Source organism: Hordeum vulgare, chromosome 6H, assembly GCF_904849725.1.
Source record: "Hordeum vulgare subsp. vulgare chromosome 6H, MorexV3_pseudomolecules_assembly, whole genome shotgun sequence".
Taxonomy (NCBI): Eukaryota; Viridiplantae; Streptophyta; class Magnoliopsida; order Poales; family Poaceae; genus Hordeum; species Hordeum vulgare.
This window is the reverse complement of record NC_058523.1, coordinates 369,813,863-369,833,900: the sequence shown is the minus strand read 5'-3', so window position 1 is coordinate 369,833,900 and position 20,038 is coordinate 369,813,863. Positions and strand designations below refer to the sequence as shown.

Here is a 20,038-nt window from a genome sequence, read left to right as displayed (position 1 = left end):
TATCAAGACTTCTCATAGCGCTTAGCCTTTTAAAGAGGCTTAATATGGATAATGCTAAAAGGGCTTACTCTAAAATCACTTGGCACAACACTTAGCAAGAATCAAAATCTACTTACTGCTGATGAGCATGTGCAAATGTGTGATTTTTCACCTCACAACGAAATGGGCTTAATGACCAGCTCCTTAAAGTGGGGTCGGTCGAGTTTGGGGGTGCCGCATGTGGCCTCGATGGAAAGGGCAAGGCGTGCGTAGCCAAACATCGTTGCTGGGACAAACGCGTCTGAGCACGTGTACCAGGCGGCGGCGGCAACAAACGATCAACCACTGAGCGAGCGCCATGTGATGGCCGATCAGGGTTACGTCGAGCCTTATACATCATTTTCTTTACAGTGTTTGCCGTATTGGTGTCTTCTTAGGATAGTGAGGTTAGGATTTCTCGTCATGTGATGAGATTTGGTATGAAGTGCTTCAGATCTAAACAACGGTTTGACGACGACAACTACAACTCCATTGCACTATTCTTTAGGGCCACCCGCACGAAGATTTTCCGATTGTCATCGACAAGGTCAAACCGGTTCTGGGAGCGAGGAGAGGGCACGTCGGCGACTCGCTCTGACGATAATAGTGCTCGTTTGGTGGTTTCAAAATCTCGATATAATATCTATTTTGTTTGAGATGTACTCCCTTCGTTTCTAAATATAAGTTTTAAGATATTTCACTAGAGGTCTATATACGAAGCAAAGTGAGTGAATCTACACTTTAAAATATATCTATATACATCCTTATGTAGTCTATTAGTGGAACTCTTATACTCCCTCCGTAAACTAATATAAAAGCGTTTAGATAATTAAAATAGTGATCTAAACGCTTTATATTAGTTTATAGAGGAAGTAGTATTTAGGAATGGAGGGAGTACTTCGGATAAATTTTTATAATAGAAATTTTTCGAAAAAAAACGGTGTATGGAAAAACCCGGAAGGGCGAGCCGTGGTCGTTCTAGTCGAGTCGGGTCGCCACGGCATCCTTCTTCCCGTTAATTAAAACCGTCGAGCATAAAACCCTCGCTCCCCTCCCCTAGCGCGGCCACCTGTCCTCCCTCTCCTCCCTTCCCCTCTTCTCCCCTCCGCCGCGCCTGCGCGCGAAGCGTCACGCTTCGGTCCTTTGCTTCCCCGGCAGTCTTGCCATGGCGGCGGATGGCTCCGACCGCCACACGGCGCAGGTGGTGGGCGCTGACGGAGAGATGGACGGCCCCGTTCTGGAGCGGTTTGCGGCAGCGGCGGGGCTCGTGCAGCGCGGCCTCTCCTACGCCGTCGTCTCCATCTTTGGGCCCCAGGGCAGCGGTGAGTCCACAACCGCCGCCGTGCAGAGATATTCAGCTTCTTGTGTCAGGATTTGTGAGGGGGCATGGTGATGAGAAAATGGAGGGCGATGGATTAAACAGGTTTCCGTTTTCGCAATTAACCCGAATGCTCGTTTCGGTAGTGGCGTATCCATCCTCTAGCGCGGTGCAGTAAGGTTGCGTTTCCTCTGGCGTGATGCGATCATGTCGTGCGGTCGCGATTTTGTTTCATTTCGGAAGCCGTTCCTGATGTCTGCTACTTTGTTCACCGAGCAGGGAAAAGCACCCTGCTCAACCGTCTCTTCGGGACAAGCTTCGCCGAGATGGATGCCTTGAAAGGAAGGTAAGCGCAATCCACGCCGAATTTCCTTTTTCTTCCCTTGTTCGATTTTGTGATTGTGATGTTAAATGCTGCTTTTATGTCTTTCTATTGCTGCTGCCAGGAATCAGACCACTAAGGGAATTTGGGTTGCCAAAGCTGCTGGCATTGAGCCGTTCACTCTTGTGATGGATTTAGAGGGGACGGATGGGAGGGAAAGAGGGGAGGTGACTTGTTTTCTACTACTCCTACTTGAGAACCTGTTCCATGTTTAGATTGTTACATGCATACAATTGGGCTGTCATGTTACTCTATTTTATGCCAGGTAAGTACTCCCTCCGTTCCTAAATATAAGTCTTTTAAGCGCTTTCACTAAGGATCTATATACGGAGCAAAATGATTGAATCTATACTCTAAAGTATGTCTATATACATCCTTATGTAGTCCACTAGTGAAATCTTTACAAAGACTTATATTTAAGAACGGAGGGAGTAGTTTGGATGGCTTGTATATCCCTCAACCTTTGGCGTTTATCCACTTCTCTGCCTCTTAACTGTTTGTTGACTGATGTCCACAAAAGTAGTACACGTCACTTATTTCCTTTGTACAACCTGAGTGCTTAACATGCCCAGAAGAAAATTGATGTGATTCACATGCTGCATTAGTCCCCTTATTAACTTCCTACAAGGATCTATAGCATTGATGCTCTTGTTTCCAGTACGAAATGGAGGTTATTGGCACTCAGTGGTTGCATTATGCTATAAATGTTATTTTGCCACTATAGTACGTCTGGTTGCCATTTTGCAGCCTAAATCCAGGCAACTGATTTGAGCACATGCTTAGAAATGCAATCAACTAATACACTCCCACAAGTTCTCTGTCCTTTCATCTATGACTGTTTGAGCTAAAATTTCAGGCATCAACTTGTTTTTTCCGTAAAGGAGGGAGGGTCAGCCATCCCTTTTTTTCCTCCAACACCCAGACGTCTTTATTGAAAGTGTTTATTACTCCCTCTGTAAAGAAATATAGGAGCGTTTAGATCACTAACCATCAACTTGAAGGATACATATCGTCACTTCTGACCATACATTTGATATTTCCGTTTTCTCACTGGCTGGTACTGTCAATTCTTATTAAGTTACATTCCAGAGACGATTATTAACTAGTGCCTTGTGTTATTCGTGCAGGATGATACAGCCTTTGAGAAGCAGAGTGCCCTTTTTGCTCTTGCAGTTTCTGATATTGTAATGATAAATTTGTGAGTTGCTGATGCCATTTAGTAATCTTTTGTTGCTGAATTATAACTGAATTACTGCAATGAGTAGAGAGCAAATTTTCTGAATCTTTTCGTTTAGCTTGCTAAATTGCAAATGTGCACTCTGCAGGTGGTGTCATGACATAGGCCGAGAACAGGCGGCTAACAGGCCTCTTTTGAAAACTATATTTGAGGTAACTCGCTTGCAATCAGACATGAAGTACTTACTTTGGTTACATATGTGTTTTAGTTTCTTATGAGTTATTTTTCTCTATTTGAGGTTTTGATGCGCTTATTCAGCCCTCGGAAAACGACACTACTGCTTGTGATCCGCGATAAAACAAAGGTTAGTATAGTTCTAGAGACTGAGACCCACAATTTTGTTCCTCTACTACTGAGTCAGAGATGCGTAACTTCTACTAGTATTGTAGACAATGGAAGAAAATAGCTATCCCGGTCTCTGTATGCACATAGCCATGCTTATATAGAAATGAAACTTGACCAACATGAACTAGCATCTGTGTCATTTTTATTTAGGAAAATAACTGTGAGGCACCGCATGGAAGCCAAGCCTCGAACCCACGTGTGTGTAGCAACCACAGAAGCTGCTAGCCAACTGAGTGGCGCTCACTTCTCGTGCATACTTTATATGATTTCATTATTATTATTTTCCTCTTCTTTGCAGACTCCCGTAGAGTATCTTGCCCAGGCTCTAAAGGAGGATATCCATAAGGTTTTCTTGTCTTACGTTCTACTCACCTTCCTTTTCTCCTTTCTTATATTGGAATATTCACAAAAAAAATAATCTGTTTGTCATAGATATGGGATTCTGTTCCCAAACCAGAAGTCTTCAAGAAAGCTGCGCTAAGCGAATTCTTCAATGTAAGTGCATGACTTTTATTGAAAATGGGACTTGCTTATATCAAATGACATATATTTTGTGCAATATAAAGGTGGAGGTCACCGCTTTGTCAAGTTATGAAGATAACGAAGAACAATTTAAGGAGCAGGTATATTACAAGCTAACATGCTTATTCTGTCACATGCTGGTTGCAACTATATTTTGCTTTAGATGTCTTGTGTACAATAAATAAATCAAGCTAGTCTCTCTCTCTCTCTTTTTACGGGGAAGACTTTGTACTCTATCGTTCCCTACCTTTTTTACTTACTTGCAGGTTGGGAAACTCAGGCACAAGTTTATTCATTCAATCGATCCCGGCGGTTTAGCAGCTGATAGAAGAGGTGTCATACCTGCTTCAGGTTTCTGTATTAGCGCAATGCATATCTGGAAAGTGATACGAGAAAATAAGGACCTTAACCTTCCTGCTCACAAGGTTAGGTCATTGTGTTTTTATTGACAGTGGTGTGAGACAACTAACACTTCATTGGGTACATAAGCATGCTTCCAAATCCGTTTTATCATAAATTATGTATTTCAATGTTTTTTGAGCCGCCCCCTCACGTCGCCCCCCCCCCCCCCCCCCCCGGTAACCCCCTCCCGTCGCCCCCGTGGGCGACCAGGGGGTAACCCTAGCCGCCGCCGCCGGTCCTCCTTCGCTCCTCCTTCATCCTCGCCGCCGCCGCCGGTCCTCCTTCGCTCCTCCTTCATCCTCGCCGCCGCCAGCAGCGCCGCCGGGCGAAGCCTGGCCGGCAGGGACGGCGGCGGGGATCCTCTCCCCTTCACACGACATGGCTAGTGCGGGACGACCGTTCTTGAGGAGGCGCCGGACTAGCGCGCGGTGCGGCGGTGCTGCATGTGGATCCTAACGGCGGCGTGCGGAGTGCGTCGACGACTGGGGTTCGTTCTTGCGGCGCGGTGTGGCGGCTGCGGGAGGGGCAAGACATGGTGGTCGCGTGTGTCGTCGAGTTCGGGTCAGATCCTTCTGGAACCGGCGCCCGGATGCCGTCGGCCAGCGCAAGGTCGTGGTACTCGTCACTGTTCAAATTGGATCTTCATTGATCCAGATACCCGCGGTGTGCTTCTCTCCTGCGGTTTTCTGGCGTTGCCGGCGTGCCCGCGGATGAAGCTGGTGGAGGAGATTCAGATAAGGGGAAACCCATTGGTCGGCCCTGGCCGGCCGCGCCGCCGACGACGCTCAAGGGCGCCATTGTTCTTCCTGGAGACGTCGGTCTACGTCTGCTCCTCCACTTCCACCTCACTGCCTCTCGGGTGAAAACCCTAACTCCGGTGGGCGGTGGCGGCGTCCTTGACGTCGTGACCTTCCTGAAGGCGTCGCCTTGAGGGCTGATTGGTGGTGGGCACTATGTGGGTCCTGGACGGTTGCTGGTGGTGGGCACTGCTTCGGAGGAAACCCTAAGATCTGACTTTTCAGATCGGACGATGGCGGTACTGCGGTGCCGTTTCTCTCTTGGGAGCATCGTTTGTGGAGCAGCGCTGGATGACAGAGGCAGGAGATGGAGCGGCTTCGTCTGGCCCGAAGATTTGGTGGAACTATCAAGTCATGCCTGGCCGACAGGTGCTACGCTGAGTCATGCCTCGTTGGTACGTGCTACGCACGACAGTTATTCCAGAATCTTCGTGCTTGGACGAATGAGCGCAGGGCGGTGGCGCTGTTTGGCGCCGTGGTGGCCTCGATCATCTTGCACGGAGCTTTCGGTGGAGATGTCAAGTCATGTCTGGCCGACAGGTGCTACGCTGTGTCATGCCTGGTCGGCAGGAGCTACGCACGACAGATCTTCCAGAATCTTTGCGTCTGGACTGACGAGCCGTGGTGGCGTCGACGGATGGACGGACTGGCAAGGATGATAGAGATCTCTCTCCTGAAGATGGGTCAGCGGCCTGATGATGGCGGCGTCTAAAACGTGTGCATGTGGTGTACGGTTTAGGTCTGCTGCACCGGTATGGGTTCCGATACGTTATGTGGATGTATCGGTGACGGCACCGGTTTTAGATATGGAGAGTGAGCGCACTCTACATTATCGAGTTTTGTAGGTGTGAGTGGTGGCTTCGGATGGTTTGATGTATGTTCTTGTTAGACCTATGTTGAATAATTAATAAAAATGGCCGTATGCATCGATTGATGCAGAGGCCGGGGTTTGAACCTCTTTTTCCAAAAAAAAGGTATTTCAATGTTTTCCCTTCCTGCATTTTGTAGATCATGGTTGCTACTGTTCGTTGTGAAGAGATTGCGGATGAAAAACTTAGATGTTTTATGGTGGATGAGGTAACGTTTGCTCTCATGTTATACTACTAGTTCTTAATCTTTTCTTTAGCTAGCACCATGGGAATTAATTATTTCGTTCTGCAGGGTTGGTTGGAGTTGGAGGCAGTTGTAACATCCGTTCCAGTACAAAGCTTTGGCATGAAGCTTAACGACATTATTGATTTCTATCTATTAGAGTGAGTGATTGACTAGTTTTCCCAGCAACGGTCTTTCTAGAAAGTTATGATAATCACATTGATTATCATAATCCATAATGTTTGTCTTCTCAATCAGCACACCCCTGAACCTATTAGTTTAATTACATGCTGTTCATTTGCTTCAGAGGTGTAATGCTAGCATTTTTCTTGCACGCATGTTCGGTCTTCGTTTGTATTTTACACTGATGATTTCTTCTTCGGTTTTTGTTTTATTTTGGTATGCGAGTTAGCTGAATTTGTTTGGTTGTTCTGGTACTACATTGTCGTTCAAATGTGTGGTCTCTAGGGTTGTTTCAGTTAGTGTTTTGTTTGTGGAAATTGATTAGTTCAAACTCTGATCTTGCTGCATTTTCTTGCAGCTATGACATGGAAACCATGTACTTCGACGAAGGTGTGAGAACTGTTAAACGCCAACAGTTAGAATCTGAAATTGTAAATGTGAGTAACCCATTTAAACGTACCTCATGTCACTCTTGACTTAAATACTACTCTATATAACTGAAGGCTGTAACCATTGTACAAACGGTTATAGAAGGAATTATAAGTACACGAGGGTTCGTGCGGATAGGTATGTCTGCAACAAGAAGGCGGCGCCCTTTTGAGCTGGCTTCTTTAGCCATCGTACGGTTACAGAAGGAATTGCAAGAACACGAGGGTTCATGCGAATTTGTATGTCTGCCATGAGAAGGTGGCGCCCTTTTGAGCCGGCTTCTTTAGCCGGTCAAGTCGTCAGTGATAAGCCGGTAGGGTGGTCGAGCCGTGATGGTCGATCTTGTTGAAGATCACGGCGTTTCGAGGGGCCCAAATCTTCCATAGGATGATGAGCAGGATGGTCGACCAGATGGAGCGGTCCATTCTAGGGGGCATTCTGCACGCCCACGAGATCGATGCGGCGAGCTGGAGTGATGCCGACTCGTTGCCAGATTATGTCAGATTATGTCGGCGTGCGGGCATTGCATGAAGATGTGAAGGGAATCGTCGGAGGCGTGGCCGCACCTTGGGCATTCCATCACTGGAGATATGCTTGTGGAGGAGGTTGACCATGATGTTTAGCCTGTCCCTGAACAGCATCCATGCGAAGATCTTTACATGATTGTGTACCTTCGAGGATCATATTGCCCTAGCATGAGTGTCCACGTCATCTTCAGCCATTATAAGCCAAGCGGGTGGAGAATGGAAAGAGTTAGAGCATTATAGGTCCTTAAACTATTTCAGGGGTCTCATGTAGGTCCCCGAACTTTGAAATCATCATCAAGATCCTGGAAATGCGATTAGTGTATCGTCCAGGTCCGAAGCGGCCACGTCGCCCTTCGACTGTGCTTGCTCACGCTGCTCGTTTCCTAGAGTGTGCCAGGCGTACGCACTCCACGAATTTCTGAGGTGGACAACTTCAGTGATGAGACTGTCCACAGTGTACCTCGTGTTCCAGGAACCCAGCGGCCACATGTCTCCTGGTCCGACGTGTCACCGGTCAATCCCCAGCTAGCACAGTCAAATGACAATAGGCAGGTTTGGACCTAGATGATTCACTAATTGCACTTCCAGGACCTTGATGGTGATCTTTAAAGTTCCAGAACCTAATGTGAGACCCCCCAAAATAGTTTAGGAACCTATCATGTGCTTTACACTATATTCAGCTCTTAAGAATCAGTGCATTGCCGATGGCAGTTTACATCATTGGTTGCCAACGTGTGCAGTATAAAGTGTTTTCTTCATACATCTAAAACATTCGGTTCCATAATATTTCTTGGGTCCTATTAAGTTAAGCTAAAGTAGTTTCCACATATTTAGGGAAGCTATAATGTTAAATACTGGATCTTGCCAATTCTTAGAAAATGAAGCTGGATTTTTTCAATTGTATTTCGTGTTGATCACTTTGTCTCATGCATTGCAGGTCGTGCATCCTGCTTTTGAGACACTGATAAAACACCTGCATTGCACTGTGCTCAGTAAATTCAAAAACGATCTAGAACAATTATTGAGGAGTGGTGAGAGATTTGCAGCATCAGCTCGTCATTGTGCCCAGTCTTCATCAGTGGAGTTTGAGGCGGGATGGAGAGGTAAACAAACAGCTTCCGGCCTCTAGATATCTTGGGATGAAACTATCTAGCTGATGCTAGGGTAACAACTTGGTACCAGCCCCTAGCTAGTGTTTCCGTGTCATGTGCTTTATTCTTCAGTTAGTCATGTTTTTTTTACATGATTAGTGATGTTCCTTTTGATGAATTTGGGTGCATTGCAGTGACATGTTACTAATGTGACCCTGTAACCATATGCAGTATTGTGAATTTTTTGACAGGAACAGTATTGTGAAGATTGTTTTCTCACGTTTTAGTACTGCCTTCATGCTTTTGGTTTCACAATACTGAATGCAAGCTTGCTTTCACCATCCTGTTGCACTTCGACTACAATGAGCTTTTGCCTGTTGATCTTGTTGTAAGCACTTTTCTCATGCTTGCTTGGTTGCTCCTGGGATTCTTATCATCTTCATTTGGGAGGCACGTCTTTATCATCTTGTGTGTTTTTAAACGGTAATGGCTTGTCATAAGCTCTAGTTCTCATGCTTGTCATTATGGCTCATTCAGCTGATATTGAAAACACTAGGCTGTATCGTCTCCTTTAATTGACGTATCAGTCCTATTTTGGAGTGCTCGTGCAAGTAGGGTTTCACTTCGGACTTGTGCTTCTATTATCGTGGTCGTTGCTTGGAATTGGATGTTGCAAGCTCCTTTGATGTATGGTTTGTGCTTTCATGCATGTTTGTCATCCCTGCTTGTACTTGCTTAGGTTCTAGTGTTCTGTCTTGGTCACTGGTCGCTGGCGGTTGTGCCGTGTTCCTTAGGTCGTTTATTGTTTGTTTTGGTTGCAGTTTTGCTTTCGGACCATGCCATCTTTGGCGCCGCACTTCTATTTCTGTCTGATGAATACATGCAGCTCCCCTGCATGGTTTGAATAACGATATCGGTCCTGTTTTAATATCAGTATTTTTGACTAGATAAATTATGTATTTGGGTTTTGACTTCGTCGTTTCCATGCAGATGCAGTAGTTAAACATGCAGACTGGGATGCTACAAATAGCAGGAACAAACTGCAGCAGAGTGTAGAAGTTCATACAGCAGGTCTTAGGATTGCAAAATTGGATGAACTAAAAGCTACTTATGAGGTTAGAGGGTTCCTGGAATCCTTCAGTTAACATTTTCTTACCATGATGGCAGTTTTAAAAACGTTACATCTTCATGCTTTGGCCTTCATCATTGAACATTGCAGAAGAAGCTCTTGGATGCACTTTCTGGACCTGTACAATCAATTCTGGAAACTGGCGAGCGAGACTCCTGGGCATCTATTAGGAGATTATATAGGCGTGATACCGAACATGCTATATTGGAATTTTCAGATTCCCTTTCTGAGTATGAACTAGATCAGACAACTTCTGTTGAAATGGTCTTAGAATTAAGGGAACATGCAAGATGTACAGTAGAGAAGAAAGCTCGAGAACAAGCTGAAAACATTCTTATCCATATGAAAGAAAGGTAGGACATGATTCCTTTCTTTGTTGAAGATATGTTTAAGGATGGCTACCATCTTTATATCGTTAACATCTTCCTACCTGTTTTATTTGATTATCTGTAGGTTTTCAACTGTGTTGAGCCATGATAAAGATTTGATGCCAAGGATATGGACAGCAAATGAAGATATACATGCAATCACCCGAGAAGCACGCTTAGTGGTATTTATACTTGACACGTTCCAGAATTATCAACACACTATTCTTGGGTGGGTGAAGCCATCATCTGTGATTTGTGTGTACAAAAAGGATCATATGTTTACCATCTTCAATTTTCAGGCGTTAAGACTTATGTCGGTAATGGCAGCTGTACGATTGGACGATAAACAAGATAAAATAGATCAGGCTCTGATGGTTTCTCTTCTAGATGGAGGATCACTTTCCTGGAAGAGGAGCATAGAGTTCACTTCCGACCCACTTGCTTCAACCACGTGGCAAGAGGTGCTATGTCTTATACTTTGCTCTCTATGGTTTACAAGGTACTGAGTGAGAAATAAGTTATAACATTTTATGTTTGTACAGGTGTCACAAAAGGATACACTAATCACACCAGTGCAGTGTAAATCCATCTGGAGGCAATTCAAAGCTGAGACAGAGTATCCTGTTGCACAAGCAATTTTGATGCAGGTCTATTTTCCTGGGTTTTTTGCCCCCAAGTGTTCATCCAATCGACCAGTTCTTTTATGGCTGTGATCTATGTCCTCTTATGTGAAAATTGTGATCTACTCCCTCCGTCCCATAATATAAGAGCATACGCTCTTATATTATGGGACGGATGGAGTATGTTATAATTTAGATCCTTGGATAATTTAGTTAATAGGATAGAGGAATTCTTATTTTTCCTACCAGGAACCTCTGGCGAAAATACAATGGTGAACATGAGCCCACGAGCACCCTTTATAAACGGTAAAATCTAAGTAGCAAAAAAAAATCAAACTATTCTAAAACTTTATGTTAACAAACCTGGTCGACTGTTCTACTCACAGTTGAAGGTTTGCGAAGAAATGACATCGGTAGTGTTCTTGGTAAAACAAACAAAACCAGACCTCCAAATTGTTTCAAACGTTGTTTTTTTTAGAACCGACCTTTTCATTTTTTGCCCAGAATACCATTTCGGACACTCGCCATGGTTGTTACAAAAAAATAATAATTCAGAGTTACTTGTTTTTTAACCATTTTTTGATTTTATTACTGTTCATAAGGAGTGCATGTGTGCCCATACTCCAATAATCCGTGTCTGAACCTCTAGATACTAATCTGTATGTGGAATTATGTTTATGGTATATCTCCCTAAGTATATGCTGTATGCGCTGTGCTGATCGAGTTCTTCCTATGCAACCCTTTCTCCAGGAAGCACACAGACGTAGTAACAATTGGTTACCACCTGCGTGGACCATTCTGGTTCTTGCAGTACTTGGATTCAACGAATTTATGTTTATTCTTAGGTAATCATCTCGCTGAAGTAATGCTTATTATGGTGAAATATCTGAATATTCTTTTTAACATTTAATTCATGTTGTTTCATGTTAATATAATATTCTGAGATTTCAGTATTCAGGGTTGAAACAGGGCCATTTCTCATGTTTGTGGGCTGACTAACCAGGGCTGTTCTTTTATTCGTGGGCAGGAACCCTGTATACATTCTGGGGCTCTTTCTCGCTTTTGTTCTATCCTATGCGGTATGGTTGCAATATGACATTAGGGCTTATTTCTGTCACGGCACGGTAAGAATCTACACATCTCTTTTCACAGATATTAGATCCATGGATTCCTTTTAATTGCCACAATGGAAGTTGCTTCTACTAGACATTTCTCATCTGTTCTCGTTATGCCAACTAGAATTCCTTGTATTTCTTCTGATGCATTTTCACTTCAACCGAAGATTGCCAAGCATAATTTCCGATTGTCATCCTGCCATCTGCAGGTGTCTGGACTTCTGACTATTTCGTCAAGACTCCTCCCCACTATCATGGATATCGTAATGGCGATCGTCAAAATGAGCCACCGCAAGAAGCATTCCTCGCACCTGTCTCGCCGAGCCCCGTCATACCATGCTCAAAGTTTCAGCAACCAGTCGCGGCAACACGCTGAAGTGCACTATCATGCTTCCCCAGACTCGCCGTCCTCAGTGGACTCAAGCAGTGGCAGTGCCTCTTGAAGCCGTCAGCACAAACGTCTCATGGAAGGAGCACTTAAATCTCAACGTGATGTGCAAATGAGTAGAACATATGGTATAGTATATATTAGATCCATGGATTCTTTTTAATTGCCACAATGGAGTATACCAAAATATGTGAATATGGGCGAGCGACTTCGAAACAAGATACCATATTAGCAACGTAGCGTATCAAATTGTAATGTTGGCAAATGTGCAAACTAGGAACTCGATTGTGTCAACAAGATGGGAATGTACTACTACTTCTGTTTCATAATGTAGTGTATACAGATTTTGTGATTTTTTTTTGTAAATTTTGATCGAGTTTATGGGGAAAACTGTTTATATTTATATACCAAATATATAAAATATGAAACTAATTATAGTGAATCTAATGATACATGCTTGACACTCTAGACGTTTCTCCAAAATTTTGGTCAAAGATTGTGAGGATTGAACTTTTTGAAAATCTATACGCACTACATTTTGTGTACATCCGAGCCACTACTTTCTGTGTAGACGCAGTGCGCCCCCCTCCCCTCTTGCTGTCTTGCATGCAGCAATAGCACATAAATGATATAAGCAAGATTATTTTTCCTATTTAAATTTTTAAGAAGTTCTATCCTTCGAATCGTGTTCATTAACACGACTGATCCGTTTTTATCATTAGCTTCCTTGCAACGAGTTCTTTAGAACTAGATGTCAGATCTTGAAATACGAGCTTGTCACAAGAGTCGGTGACAAACTTCAAATAGATGAGAACATAGTCGGTTGTATACGTTTCGACGGGCTCAAGGCGGCTCGCTGAGCACGCGAGAAAACTCATGGAGCCAAAAGTGAAGATTTGTTCCGGGGACGAAGATTATGTGGTTGATGATGAACCCCATCTTAGTCTTGGCTTTGGCAAGTGCAAACCGTGTCTAGCACACTATTGTCGGTGTAAATTTTGGTAGACCCCTCAATAGTGTGTTGCGACTAGCCAAAAACAGACGATCGATTTATTTAGGTTCAGGTCATAGGCGGTGCGTAGAGCCTTTCTCGGATCCAACCTCCTCTTTTGTCTTTTAACATGATACAAATATAAATGTTTATGTACACGCACATACATTCAACCCTATAAAAGAATGCACACACACACTTTATTCTTATAAGCATCTCTGGGATACTAAGTCTACACAACATTTTGAGATGACGAAGTTGCCACACACGTTTTCTGAGTCGACGAGCATGTCTACTTTCACTGAAAGCACATCGTCGAAAAACCTGAAATAAATTTTAAAAATGCGACCACCAATGCCAAGGCTAGGACTTGAACCGCTACGCTCAGTTCGCAACTTCTAGCGCATTAGATGATGATATGCCCGACACCAAGCTTATAGAATAAAATATAACATCTATAATACAATAAATAAAATATGAAGGACCCTAATATGTTTTTTTGAGACAATCTCATCAAGTTTTATTACTGCATCATAATGTTTACAGGGAGAGGCAAGAGCCTCCCCAAAGGCAAGTGCTTCAACTGTAGATGGATCATTTATCCCTTTGAACATCAATGTCGAAGCTCCCTGGAAAGAGCCATCCATTCCCCTGGAAATCGCCGTTGCCACCCCTCGGGCCCGGTTGTTTGCCATCACCGCATCCACGTTGATCTTGAAGCAATTATCTGGTGGCCGGATCCATCCCAAAGGCCGAGGCATTGCAATCACTGCGGGGCTCCATCGTTGTTCATCCAATGCATTTAGTTCAGAAACATACCTTTGGATGAATTGGTGAGTAGACAGGGGCTCTGAAAAATACCGTCATAAATCACCTTCCTCCTTGTTCGCCACACAACCCACAAAGTAACCACCAAGAGGGTATAATGTGTTTGCGATAAACTTTCATGCAGAAGGAGGATCCAATCTTTAGCATTAGGACCATCGAATTGACTTATCTTGTCCACAAGATCCTCAGCAGACAAGGCCCAAATGCACCTGGACATGATGCACTCCAAGAGAGCATGCCTCCATGAGTCTTCACGCCCACACAATGCACACACGTGGGTTGTAGCCATGTTGCGGTGGTGTAGCAGATCAGCAGTTGGCATTGAGTTCCTTGCCAATCTTCACAAGAAAACCTTGAGCTTTGAAGGAACCTTTGTGTTCCATAGCACGGTCTACACATTGCTCTTTTTTTCTCCATCAGATGCACCTGCATTTTTCTCAAGCCAGTTGCCCCTGTGTTCTCTTGTATTCATGACCATGCGATATGCCGAACACACGGAGAACCATCCTGATCGGTTTCCCGACCATGCCCAGAAATCCTCGACGGACCGAGTGCACAAAGGAATAGACATGATTGCCTCTGCGTCAAAGGCCGTGAAAGTGGATCGGATGATATCTTCCCGCCAAGTAGCTATGGTATGATCAATAAGCTCGACAACCAAAACTGGTGGTTGGCACTTAAGGCAGTGATCGGGCGCATATGTCCCGTCCTTGGGATCCAATTAGAATTCCAAATATCCTTAGTCTTCCCGTTATCAATCCTCTTTATCACCCCTTGCTTCAAGATGTCCCTCCCATCGAGCACTGCTCTCCAAATCTGTGAAGGATGATTCCCGAGTTCAGCTTCGAAGAAGGTAGTGTTGGTGAAGTATGTTGCTTTCAAAAGCCTTGCACTGAAAGAATTCGGTTCTATGAGGACCCACCAGGCCTGTCGCGCCAACAAATGCAAATTGAAAACCTCCATGGCTCTAAAGCCCATTCCACCCAAGAATTTAGGATTTGTCATAATGTGCCATGAGACCCAAGCAGGTTTCCTCCTTCCCTGCTTACTTCCCCACCAGAACTGCTCAATTATCGAAGTGATATTTTCACAAAGACCTCATGGTAGCCTAAAGCAAGACATAGAATAGACTAAAATAGATTGAGCCACCGACTTGATAAGAACTTCTTTTCCTGCTACAGATAGTAGTTCCTCCATCCATCTTCTAACCTTCTCCCACACCCTGTCTCTTATGTATTTAAAAGTCCCCATCTTTGACTGGCCGACCTCTGTGGGTAATCCAAGATATCTATCGCTCAGCGACTCATTGCTCACATGCATGATGTTCTTGATAGAATCCCTGATACTCTCAGTACCTCCTTTGCTGAAAAAGAATGATGACTTGTCATGATTTACTTGTTGTCCCAACGCATTATGGTACGTTTCCAATAGGGTTGATGCCCTCAAAGCTCCCTCCATACTTGACTTGAAAAGAAGCAGTCTATCATCAACAAAAAGGAGATGGTTGACAGCCGGAGCTGTTGGAGCCACCTTGATTCCCTCAAGAACCGACGACTAAGAACTAAACTTTAACAGGAATGACAAGCCCTCTGCTGCAATCAAGAAAAAGTAAGGGGAGATGGGATCTCCCCGTCGGATACCTCTTGTTGCTGTAAATTGTTTCAACTTCTCCCCATTAAACATGACCGAAAAGGATACATACTGCACCATACTCATTACTATGTTGATCCATGGGCATGCAAAACCCAACTTCTCCATCATTGCCCGGAGATATGACCACTCGAGCCTATCATAGGCTTTCATCATATCCAGATTTAGACCATAGTAGATGTTTTATTTGGCTTTGCTCCTCTTCATGAAATGTAAACACTCGTAGGCGCAAATACTGTTGTCTGAGATCAGCCCGCTCGGGACGAACGCCGATTGTTCCTCAGATATGATGTCACGGAGAATATCCTTTAATCCGTTTGCCACAACTTTATATGCAATTTTATAGATCACATTACACATGATAATGGGAGGAATTGGAAGAGAAGAGTTGGGTTGAGCACCTTCGGTATTAGAACCAGAACCATGTTGTTAACACAATCTGGGCCCTTCCCCTCTTGAACAATCTTCAAAACTGCCTTTGTGACTTCATCCCCACAAATATACCAATGCCTTTGGTAAAAATGAGCTGGAAAACCATCAAGCCCTCGTGCCTTGGTCGGCAACATCTGAAGCAGCGCAGTCTTGATCTCCTTACACTACTAGGAAAAACCTTATAGGTAGGACATCATTAGTAGCGATGGGAAATAGCAAGCGTTGTTGCTAATTAGCAGTAGCACTGGCTTTGCACAATGCTACAAGGGAAGCCTTAGCAGTAGAGCTGGAAATCTAAAGGGCACTACTGCTAAGTGGGACCCAATTATCCCACCGACGCTAGCTGTAGTAGCAGCGCGGCCCAGAATACAGCGCTACTGCTAAGATCTTAGCAGTAGTGCATGTTGTGGGAACACCTCTACTGCTATTGGGCCCAAGTTAGTAGTAGCGCTGCTCCTGACAAGCGGTACTACTAAAACTCATAGCAGTAGCGCCTTGAGAAATACATCGCTACTATTAATCGTGGCTGGTGCCACCTTTTTACACACACACACCCTCTCCCCCCCTTTGCCCTCTCCCCTCTCTAAGTTACTTCTCCACCATTATTGCCCTTCTTCTCTCTTCCTTCTACCTCTCTTCTCTCCCCATTAATGCCCCCTCCACCATAATTCTCCTCCATAAATGGCCTCTTCTAGCTCTATCTTTCATATTTATTTGGCTCTCCCTCCCTCCATACATATAGATCTATATAGATCATCTCTCTCCCTCTCCATTAGTTAGCTAGAGTCATCTCTCCTCCCAACAACTAGATCTAGCTAGCTATTTAGCCATCCACTTTTGATCCTTATAGGCCGCGAAGGCCTAATAATCTAACCGTGCACAATCTCTCTCAGGATATAGGTGAGTAAAAAGTTGTGCATTTCAAGAATGGGAATATGTGTGTTTGCGATATGAAGGGATTTGTGTGAGTGACATGCCCCGTGAGTTGCTTATGTTTTGCCGAAATGTCGATTTATTTCCGTTTCGGCGAATTTCGAGCAAACTCGATATGTCCTATTTTTAGGCAAGGTCATGCCAAATTTTTATATGACTTTTGTGCATGCATGCATTTTGTTTATAACCTTTTGCTCGTTATACCATGCAGTCATGAAGGTGAGTGGAAGGAAGGTGGAGCGATACTTGCAATCTACGGTGATGGACATGTATGCAAATAATCAGACTAGGATTAGATGTGTGTGTAAAAGATGCAAAGAAGGAGTAATTTTGGACCCTTTTGATCATGGCAGTTTGAAGGCGCACGTGCTGATGAATGGTTTTATGGATGGCTATACTCGGTGGATAAGAGAAGATGTTGATGAGGACGTCCACATGGCAGGGAATAACGACATGGGGCTAGACGAAGAGATGACTAATCGACACGAAGACGATGGCGCCGGACATGGCGGCGGGGAAGAGTCCGGACATGGCGGTGAAGAAGATTCCGGACATGACAAAGAAGAGTCCGGACATGGCGGAGAAGAGGCGACGGACACGCTGCAGTCTTCGATGCTACTAAGTTAAGTCGTGGAGGACCCTCATGTTCGAGACCTCCTTCGCAAGAGTACGACTAGCGACAGAGTTGCTTCTAGAGAGGAGGCCAACCTGGTGCAACTTAAAGTAGACTCGAAGACTCCATTGTATGACGGTTGTGATCCCGAGGTGAACCGCTTGAGTTTCACGCTCAAACTTCTAAAGACGAAGGCCAAAAACAAATGGACAAACAAAAGCCTCGATGAGCATTTGAAGTATCTACATAATAAAGTTCTTCCTGCGGGGAACCTGTATCCTACTAGTGTCGAGGAGGCCAAAAAATCGGTTGCCCTCTTGATATGCCGCGCATTAGATAGCATGCATGTATCAACGATTGCATCACTTATCGGGGGGAGCACGCGGAAAAAACAGCTGTCCAGTGTGCAATGCTTCTTGATACAAGAAGGCAGGAAAGAAATCTCCTCAGAAAGTTGTATGGTACTTTCTGATCACTCCCCGTCTGCAGCGGTATTTCGTAGATCCTAAGGAAGCAAAGCTCATGCGCTAGCGGTTGGTGAACGTTGCATGGGAAACAAAAAAATTCCTACGCACACGAAGACCTATCATGGTGATGTCCATCTACGAGAGGAGATTTGGATCTACATACCCTTGTAGATCGCACAACAGGAAGCGTTAAGAAACGCGGTTGATGTAGTGCAACGTCCTCACGTCCCTTGATCCGCCCTGCGAACCGTCCCACGATCCGTCCCGCGATCCGTCGCACGATCCGTTCCGATCTAGTGCCGAACGAACGACACCTCCGCGTTCAGCACACGTACAGCTCGACGATGATCTCGACCTTCTTGATCGAGCAAGCAAGACAGAGAAGTAGATGAGTTCTCCGGCAGCGTGACGGTGCTCCGGTGGTCGTGAAGGATCTACTCCTGCAGGGCTCCGCCCGAGCTCCGTAGAAATACGATCTAGAGGTAAAACTATGGTGTCTAGATCTGAGTTGCACGTGGCAAAAGTTGGGTCAAATCAGCCCTAAATCACCACTATATATAGGAGGGAGGGGGAGGAGGCTTGCCTTGAGGGCCGAGCCCTCAAGGGTGCGCCGGCTAGGGAGGAGGAGAAGTCCTACTCCAATCCTAGTCCAACCAGGATTGGAAAGTGGAGTCCTTCCCTTCCTTCCCACCTTTCTTTTTTTTTCTTTTCTTTGGTTTTTTATCCTTGGCGCATAGGCCCTCTTGGGCTGTCCCACCAGCCCACTAAGGGCTGGTGCGCCACCCCTAGGGCCTTTGGGCTTCCCCCGGGAGGGTTGCCCCCCTCCCGATGAACTTTTGGAACCCATTCGTCACTCCTGGTACATTCTCGGTAATGCCCGAAAACCTTCCGGTAACCAAATGAAGTCATCCTATATACAATCTTCGTCTCCGGACCATTTCAGAAACCCTCATGATGTCCGCGATCTCATTCGGGACTCCTAAAAACATTCGGTAACCACACATATAACTCAACTATACTAAAACATTGTCGAACCTTAAGTGTGCAGACCCTACGGGTTCGAGAACTATGTAGACATGCCCCGAGGTACTCCTCGTTCAATATCCAATAGCGGGACCTGGATGCCCATATTGGTGTTGGGTAACGTAGCATAAATTCAAAATTTTCCTATGCATATTCAGATCTTCCTATGGAGAGACCAGCAACGAGAGAGGGGTAAGAGCATCTTCATACCTTTGAAGATCGCTAAGCAGAAGCGTTGCTAGAACGCGGTTGATGGAGTCGTACTCGCAGCAATTCCGATCTAGTGCCGAAGTACGGCACCTCCGCGTTCAACACACGTGCAGCCCGGTGACGTCTCCCGCACCTTGATCCAGCAAGGAGGAGGGAGAGATTGGGGAAGAACTCCAGCAGCACGACGGTGTGGTGTCGATGGAGAGACGAGGTCTCCCGACAAGGCTTCGCCAAGCACCGACAGAGAGGAGGAGGAAGAAGGGCAGGGCTGCGCCGAGGGAGAGGCAAAAGTCTGATCTCCAATGGCCAAAAGTGCCCACTATATATAGGGGAGGGAGGGGCTGCGCCCCCTTGAGGGTTTCCCTCTCCTGGGGGGGGGGGCAGCCATAGATGGGGCTGGTGCGGCGGCCAAGGGGGAAGGAGGGGTGTGGCGCACCCCTGGTGGGCCTTAGGCCCACCTGGCTTAGGGTTTGCCCCCCTTCCCTCTCCCCTGCGCATTGGGCTGAGTGGGGAGGCGCACCAGCCCACCTAGGGGCTGGTTCCCTCCCCCACTTGGCCCACCTTACCTCCCGGGGTCGTTGCCCCCCTTCGATGGACCCCTGGGGCCACCTCCGGTGGTCCCGGTGGTCCCGGTACGTTACCGGTGATGCCCGAAACACTTCCGGTGTCCGAAACCATCCGTCCTATATATCAATCTTTACCTCCAGACCATTCCAGAGCTCCTCGTGACGTCCGGGATCTCATCCGGGAGTCCGAACAACTTTCGGTAACCTCGTATAACAATTCCCTATAACCCTAGCGTCACCGAACCTTAAGTGTGTAGACCCTACGTGTTCGGGAGATAGGCAGACATGACCGAGACACCTCTCTGGCCAATAACCATCAGTGGGGTCTGGATACCCCTGGTGGCTCCCACTTTCTCCACGAT

At 45.6% G+C, this 20,038-nt stretch overlaps 1 protein-coding gene across 1 annotated transcript; it reads left to right on the top strand.

The window, feature by feature from the left end:
• Nucleotides 1-1,035: 1,035 nt before the first annotated feature.
• Nucleotides 1,036-12,315, top strand: LOC123403912 (protein ROOT HAIR DEFECTIVE 3 homolog 2-like). The gene is made up of 22 exons (XM_045097822.1): nt 1,036-1,340; nt 1,616-1,682; nt 1,783-1,885; nt 2,846-2,916; nt 3,044-3,107; nt 3,194-3,259; nt 3,599-3,646; nt 3,733-3,795; nt 3,867-3,923; nt 4,089-4,247; nt 6,030-6,098; nt 6,183-6,274; nt 6,655-6,733; nt 8,190-8,355; nt 9,334-9,458; nt 9,563-9,825; nt 9,926-10,022; nt 10,140-10,301; nt 10,383-10,487; nt 11,211-11,305; nt 11,488-11,584; nt 11,785-12,315. The coding sequence occupies exons 1-22, from the start codon at nt 1,184-1,186 to the stop codon at nt 12,016-12,018; spliced, it is 2,439 nt and encodes an 812-aa protein (XP_044953757.1). The 5' UTR covers nt 1,036-1,183; the 3' UTR covers nt 12,019-12,315.
• The last annotated feature ends 7,723 nt before the right edge of the window (nt 12,316-20,038 follow it).